Source organism: Pistacia vera, unplaced genomic scaffold, assembly GCF_008641045.1.
Source record: "Pistacia vera cultivar Batoury unplaced genomic scaffold, PisVer_v2 Contig243, whole genome shotgun sequence".
NCBI classification, from domain to species: Eukaryota; Viridiplantae; Streptophyta; class Magnoliopsida; order Sapindales; family Anacardiaceae; genus Pistacia; species Pistacia vera.
The window spans coordinates 21,874-30,335 of NW_022196050.1; the positions used below are offsets into that span (position 1 = coordinate 21,874).

The 8,462-nt window shown below is 33.5% G+C and overlaps 1 protein-coding gene across 1 annotated transcript; it reads left to right on the forward strand.

Moving 5' to 3' along the window:
- The first annotated feature begins 5,938 nt into the window (after positions 1-5,938).
- LOC116131814 (cytochrome P450-like) lies at positions 5,939-6,364 on the forward strand. Its single transcript, XM_031417488.1, has one exon. It carries the CDS (start codon positions 5,939-5,941, stop codon positions 6,362-6,364), a length of 426 nt encoding a protein of 141 aa, XP_031273348.1.
- Positions 6,365-8,462: the final 2,098 nt, after the last annotated feature.

Genomic DNA, 8,462 nt, shown 5'->3' on the forward strand with positions numbered 1-8,462 from the left:
TCTCTCTCTCTCTCTAATATATATATATATATATATATTATATATATAAATATATAATATATTATATATATATAATATATATTGAGTATAAGAAATTCCCCCATTATTTTGCGGATATCCCCGAATCATCTACACTAAATGGTTGTATAAACAATAAAGGGCGTTCCTAGTACTACTTCTTCTCAAATTTTTACTAATAAGAATGAGGTGTTTAAACAACATTTTGATTACAAACTTTAACATCTAATCATTTGTAATTGATAAAAAGTGTTGAGCCATTAGCTGATTTAGCAGATTCTAGTGTTTTTTCATAGTATTTTGTAGGAACTAATCCTTCTTAGTACACATTGAAGTCTGCTCCAGTATCAAATAGAGCATGTTTCTAGGATAAATTCATCATTGATTAAGAATTTTATCTTAGTATGCCATTTTCGATAAGTTATTTGGGTTAGCATATTTAGAAATCTTCATTATGATCTTCATCATCTTCAGATTTTGTAGATTTATCTTTTCTTTGGCAACAAGTAATTTCAAATGTTGTTTTTGTTGTTTTTTAAATCTTTAACTTCAATTTTTAGTTGGATTTTTTGTAAATCTTCAAGTGTAATTTCTTTCTGTTTTTCTTTTTTTTTCGAATTTGTCAAATTTTTTGAAAACTATAAGCCTTATGGGTTTCTATTTTCCTATCAGTTTTTTTGAAGGTATTTTTTAGTCTTTCTAGATACTCTTTTCTCAAAGAAGATCATCAATTTTATTAAACGCTTTATGGAGGAATCTTTGTCTTTGGTTAAGACATTATTCATTTTCACGGAGGTTTCGATTTCATAATTTGGTTGTCGACAAACATTTCTTTTTCACTTGAATCAGAATCAGGGACTGTATCATTATCATTTCAATTTTATGTATGAGGTCATCATCAAGGCTTAATTCTCTAATCCTTTACTAATTTTACAATATCTAGCGATATGACCTATTTACGCATCTAAAGCACGTGAATTGTTTTGGGGGTTTGTCTATTTTAGAAAAATTGCTTTGTTGAAAAGGTTTTTCCTAAATGTGGGTTTGTATGTATGGTTCTTACGATTATTTATGGTTTTACTAACGATTATTCATGGTTTTATCACATTGACCTTTGCAGGTTATTGTTTTCTTGGTTTTCTTTCCTTAAAAGAATTTCTGTGATGATTGTCAAATTGTTGACAAAAATTTCCTAATTCTTTTCCTAACTATTTCATCTCTTTTTGCCTTTAGTAGGCGAGTTTTTCATCTTTGCAAATTTTCATTCCAACTTTTTGGACAAAACTAGTAATTGTCCATAAGTTAAATTGTCATATGGTATAGTACCATCATATTGTTTCCTATTTTTTCCTAACCTTTTCAGCTAAGATGTTGGGTAAACCAGCCAAAAATTTAACCTTCCAATAGGCTTTGTTACCAAGCATTTGCATAACCCTAACAAAAAATGTTCTTTATACCATCTATAATCATGAAGGGTTTTGCATTTTAAGTTCATTAGTGTAGCTTGACTTTTGTCTTAGTTTTGTAGGGTCTCTACAAAGTGGAGAGTTATCACAAAATTAAGGTATTACAGCCTCCTGAATTTCATACATCTTCATCCAAATTGGTATTCCATTATCATAATTTTGATTGCGGTAAGAATTTCACTTTGGTTTTGTCTTGTAGGTGGCTATCCCACTAGGATTTGAGAGAGCCAGTGAAGCCAGCTACCAACAAGTGGGCTATGGCTTGGTCTGTGAACTATTTCAGGCCTATAGGCATTACTGACCATAGTCATTTGTTGTAAGACAAATTTATTATAATCAGACATGATCTATGTTCCATTCATAGAAGAATTGGCATTGTATTTTCTTTGTTGTATTTGTTAGAGTAGATGCCTAGAGCCAATCAATTATTGTAGAATTGACTCTTTGTAATAATGTTCATTAATCATAAAAGGCATTTTATTCTAATTGCGTAAATCATTATTATACAATATGTATTGATATATGTCCTTAGAATGGTGAAACCGTGATGAGGGTATCAAGTGTTTTAAATCTTGATAGTGAGAACCCTATGAGCACAATGGTGGCCATTCTAGAAATGTCCGTAGCCTAGTATTATTCTGAAATAAGGGCACAGATAATACGGTAAGGCTATCATAGTGTTGAACGAACCTGTCGAAAGGTAGTGACTGATCTCACTGTCAAAAATTATTTGGTGATAACCTGGTGCAATACATGGGTGCTTGCTGTAGGTAAATAACACATAGCAAGTTCACTGGACTGGCCCACTAGAGGATTCCATATGGATGGTAACCCCAGTGTCTATGGAACAAAATACTCTAACGAATGGTGGTGCATGTGATCCTTAGACTTGAGATCACAGAGGCGCCTTGTGCACCGATTGGTGCAGTTGACACTAGCCTAATGCAGTTCTATTCAGAGCTGTCAATACAGTGGTGATTGGCTGCATCAAGGAGTGTATCAGATGGTAGATAGACAAAGGATTCTCACTCCCGAGTACAGGAGAAAGTATCTCAGGCACAATCAGTACATGGCAATGACACTAAAACTGTGGCCATAGTGGAAGGAGTTGTTGCTCTGTCAAGTTTTATACAGGTCTTTGGTCTAGAAACTGAATACATAATATCGAGAGTAACGAAGGTTGACACTTTTTCTATGCCTTCGTCTCATCGAGATAACGGATGATGAAAGGATCGAATTGTACGGTAACCATATCATTGACAGGTAGCTACTTTGCTGAATTCGAATCTATGGGTGGCCAGATGCCTTGCTAGGGGCCAATCTTGGTCTGTGTATTAGTGAGAGACGATAATTCGTGTTAATCGCGATACTATACACTACTGTATGATGAGGGCCTATGGGTCACACACATAGGAGATAATTTAAGAGCCAGGAAGAAAGAAGGGGTTTCGTCTTTTTGGGTGAAAGGGTATTTTGATAATTTCACAGTGCAATTAAATTTGCTGAGGTGTAGCCTTTTATTTAATTTGTTAGAAAATTAAATAAGTGAAATTACATTTAAATATATGTTAGCATATATTTAAATAAAATATCATTATTGTTAACTGTTAATATATATATATTAAATATAAAATTGATTTTAATTGAGATATGATGAATTAAAATAAATATCTAATGGAGTGTTTGGAAAAATGGGGTGTTTGGGTTGGAGCCAGCCTATTCCATATGGGATGGGCAATTAAATTTACTATAAAAGAAAAGGTTTCTTGTAAAAGTGAGAGAGATTATTATTTCATTATTACTTTTCATTTGAGAGAAAAACTCTCCATCCCCTAAACACTCTCCTATGCCAGATTTTAGTTTTGCTAAGATCAAAGTTTCTTTGATTTTTGCTTCTTGTTTCCTAAGGCTAAGGAGGATTTAGCAAATCCCTCCTTAGTTCCTTGCGATTGTCTTCATGTGGACTAAGTCGGTTCGATTCTACACTTGGGTTGGTAGCAAATATATTTAGAGACAACTTGGAGGAGCCTCCAAACGTGCGTATGGTTTCTTAAATCTAGATTAATTTCTGCAGATTCTTGTTTTTGCATAAACTGCAATTTCTGTGCCTAATTTGGTTTCTATGGAACGATCCGAGTTTGTTATAACTTTGGTTTTTCCGCTACCTCAAAGGATCATTTCCTAACAGTATTGAGAGGATTATCCAAACTAAAAATTTGGGGCTAAAAACTCTGGATAATACATTTTCGGAGGTTTTTTCAATTCAGTTGTTGATTTGAATAGAATTATACTTGAGGAAGTATTTTGATCATCAGTTTCTAATGATTCTGATGATTCGTTTTACCAATAAAATTTATATGTTAGAAGTTTGGGGGATGTCTGGCACGACAAACACTAGAGATTCTTCTTTTATCTGGTTGAGTTTCTATATTATTTTCTTGCATAAATTCTCTTGTTGGTTAAAGTTTTAGTGTGTTTTGGAGGGATTTCATGGGGAATAAATAAAGGTTTGTTATCAACATTTTTATGGTTGACCTTTCGTCAATAGGTTTTAGGATGGGTTTTGCTACAACGTCTTCAATTCTATTAACTGTCGCTAATAGGATTCAACATTGGTTTGCATAAATGTTTTGTTGATAAATATTTTATATCATTTCCTGATATTTACTTAAATTTTCTTTGACTTTAAAAGGTGAAGCTTAATTCTCTCTTTATAAGGAATCGTTACTCTATAAAGGTGGCTGAATTGAGTTATCTCTTCATTATCTTTTCCTCTTGCATTTTCCACTGTTTTGTTTTTGTTTGGACATTGATTTTCTTTCACTATCAAACCATTGGAAGAAAGGTATAAGGATTCGATGTGTTTTCATAAAGTTGTAATAATTTTGTTGAATTAGATCTCTTTCTTTTTATTAAAGTTTTGAAGAATGTTTCTCTTAATCTTGATTATCTTTTGAATAAAATCATCCTTAAGAAGGTTTATCAATATCAAATTTTTCAATAATGTTTAACTTTGGCAAATCTGTCATTTGGGAATAGGTTGGAGACATTTTTGTGATGTTTGTGATGTTTTTCCATCTTGTTGGGAGGGTGTTTGAACGAATAGTAAGGTTGTGGTATTGTTGAGGAATTATCAATTCCTTGAATATTTGTTTTAACCGGCTAGGTCTAAGGGGGTATCTTATTGAACAAGAAAATCTCTTTGTTCTAGAGTTCTTTGGGATTTAATCTAGATGAGTATAAGGGTGAGTCATCAAAACTTATTTTGGAGGCCTACTAAACCTAATCGGAACCCTTCCATCAGATTTCAGTTATGTTTTCGATTTCTGTATTTGGATTGGCTGGGTTAAAGGAATAGGAATTCTCATTTCTAAAGGAATTACTGCGTTAGCTAATCCCCAATCCTCTAGTAAAGTTATTGGTTCCACATTGATTGTTTTAGGAATGTTATGTTTGATCTTGTTAAATCAGTTGTGAAATAACACTGTGTGGCCTTTGGTCCTGATTAATGGCTCTAGTTTCAAAAGCTGATTGCATTATAATTGGATCCTATAAATGGTTGCTATAGGATGGTTCCCAGTTTTAAGTCATATTAAACGTTTTAATATTTAAAGTTAAAAAGTCTAGTATATTTGGTCATCCAAGCAGACTGTGAAATCAGGATAACAATTGAAATAAATTGGTCCATTGGACAGGCTGGATTCTATTGGCCTAATAGAGAATCTCTAAATCTCAGCCATCACAATCTCTTAACAGCAAAGATGTGCAGTGTCCAAGCCTCAATGCTTAGGTTTGATTCCTATTGGGACAAGTCCTATGAAGATAATTATAACTCTTTTGTATTTTTTAACCATTTCCTTAGATAATAATTGAGTTATTTGAGTAGAATTGTTTATCTTAAGAGTTTTTTCTTCTGTTTTAATTATGTATTTTGATTTGTTTAAAGGGTTAACTCTATTGAGACTTATAATTTTCCTTCTTTGTAAACATCTGTTACCGAAATTTGGGAATGTTCCATTATCAAAATATTTTTGTTAATCTTGAGGTCTTATGGCCTATTTATCTTTTTGTGTACAAGCATGACTTGTTTCAATTATGTTGTCATTTTGATTATACAAATCTCTTCTTGATGAACAGTCTGTTCATCTCCAGTATTTGAACTGGAAGTAATATTGATTTAGAAAAGTTTCTATTTTGTAATCACATTTCTTTCCCTACGTGGGGTCTAAGGGACTTACAACGGTTAAATCCTACAGCCCTACACCAATCCAAAATGACCAGTACTCAAAATAATTGATAAACAAATTTTAACAATCAAATCTCAGCCTCCTCCCGCTCTGATACCAGAGGGAACAAGGATCATTGCACACAAAGAGGAGATAGCAGAGATTAAATCAAAAAAAACACCTTTTTCTTTTAAAGATTAAAACTTACATGCAGCAATATCCGAAGCGATGCGATTGTACCCACCAGTACCGATTGATACAAAAGCTTGCAGCAACGACGACATCTTGCCGGACGGGACATTTATCGGCAAGGAATGGTTTATTTCGTATCATACATATGCGATGGGGCGAATAGAGAGTATATGGGGTGAGAATTGCAATGAATATTTGCCCGAAAGGTGGCTCGAAAATGGAATTTACCGGCCAGAAAACATGTTTAAGTTTCCGGTTTTCCATGCTGGACCGCGAATGTGTCTGGGGAAAGATATGGCATATATTCAGATGAAATCAATTGCGGCATCTGTGATCGAGAGGTTCGTGATCGATGTTCAGAATAGGGATAAGTTTCCGGAGCACGTGTTATCTTTGACTCTAAGAATGAAAGATGGGTTACACGTGAGGGTGAAGGAAAGACGTGTGGACGTGATCAATTGAGCTTAACCTACTGGAAAGGAAGTTGCCAGTTGCTATGGGATCGGGCTTCGAGAGAGAGCCGTGCTTTTTTGTTTTTTATTTTTTAAGAAAATAAAAATTATATATCAACCAATAATTTAGAATGTTTAAGGCAGGTGCCGGAATGTTGCCCAATCTTTGAAAGGTCACGTGCTGTTGTAATTGTCGAAAAAGCTAAAGTGAAAGGGATAAACATATAAATACAATTCGATGTCACTTATTTATATTTGATTCACCGAATTAAAGGCAGGATGGTTTTATCTTGCAGAAAAATCTCTGTTTAGATATGATATATATCTCTTTACTATATTTATTGAGTCCATCTCTATAGATACTGATAAAAAGGATGGACTTGTGACTATAACTGCTCTTTTGTTTTGTTTTTTTTGTTTATAAGCTTAAAGGTTGTAATTGACTTAAAAATTGGTCACAGGTCAGCTACTTAACATTTAACAACCCAATATTTGAGGTTGATTATAGAAATTTTTCTCTCTATATTTAATATTTGAGTTGATTGTAGAATAATTTTTCCACTATATTTAAGAAGTTGACGCTACCTGGACAGGTAGCACAGTTGTTAGAACAGCCTTTCCAACTACTGTGATGCGGATGTTTCCTACTGTTTGTGCGTGCGTTTACCTAATCAGTTACAATACATGGCCACCCACTAAAGTGGACAAGCTAAATTAAATTGGACTATTGGAGGGGAGTTATTGATAATTTGATAATTTCAAGCACAACATGGGCTAAGACGGCCATAACAAGGGTAAAACCAAAAATTTATGTTTGATAAGGCTGGAAAAAAGTTAAAATTATTAATCTTGTTGACATGAGTGTTGATATAGAATTCTGCACCAACTAACGTGATCCGATCGACTTTATCAGGATCGGAATCGATGTGTGCGTGATTAATGAAAATCAGTGATGAATATGAATGAAATGAACTAAGAGTAAAGAGATTTTTAAAGTGGTTCGGCCAGGTTAACAGCCTACATCCACTGTGTTTTTGTATTTGCTGTGAGAGCTTACAATGCGACTTTTATCTGAAATTCGTAACCCCTCCTCATTGTTTGAGAGTGTTTATATACAAGATTGATACAAAGGAAAAAAGGAAATTTAGGGGATTACAACTTATTCGAATCATAATTTCGATATCCTCATGATTGAGCGTTGTGATTGCGCAGTATTCACCGTTGATCCAGTCTTTCTTGAAATATCTGGGATTTGAGTAATCTGGGGATTGATTGAATGATTCCTTGAATTGCTCGTGACTAGCTTATGTTGGGTCGAGCTATAGCTCGGCGAGCTTATGTTGGGTCGATCAATCATTAGTTGCCGAGCTCATTCTGTGTCGAGCTATATCCTCGAGTTGGCTCAAGCTTGGTGGAAATCACACACAACAATGAGGATAGCATTAATAAAAATATAAAAATAAAGTTTATTTAAAAGTAGAATAGTGATATGGAAATAATAGAAAGAGAGTATATTTTGAATTTAAAAAAAAAAAAAAAATTGGAAAGATAGAAAATTCTTATTAGGTTTTATAATTAAAGAGATATTTTAAATATAATTATAAAATAATAATTAAGAATTTATATAAAATTAGAAAACTAAATTTCTTTTTCTAAAAATTTCACCATGGTTAGATATGATATGATAGTTCATTAAATCACGCACATATCCATTCGATTCCGACAAGGTCAATCTAAATTCTCTAGTTAGTGCAGATTTCTGTATCAACATTTTAGTGCTAGAAAGAGAGCTTGAATACTTTGAGCTCTCTCTGTTTTCCAGTAGTTTCTTTTCCATCTTTCAACCACAAAAAAAAAAATCAGCCATGGCTACAATCCATGTCACCAAATCAAACTCTAGAATTGAGGCCGCTGACAGATGGGGAGTATTGAGCATTATAAAGTATGAGTCTGGCAAAGTGGTAAACATAAGAGTTGTAGATCTTCGAGTAAGCTTTCCAACGGTTCAAGAATCATCCAAATCCGAGGTCTGCAGCTCAAGTTATTGTCAAGATATTGAAACATATTTCAGATTGTGCAGCCAAATCTCTCAGATCGCACACCTAGAT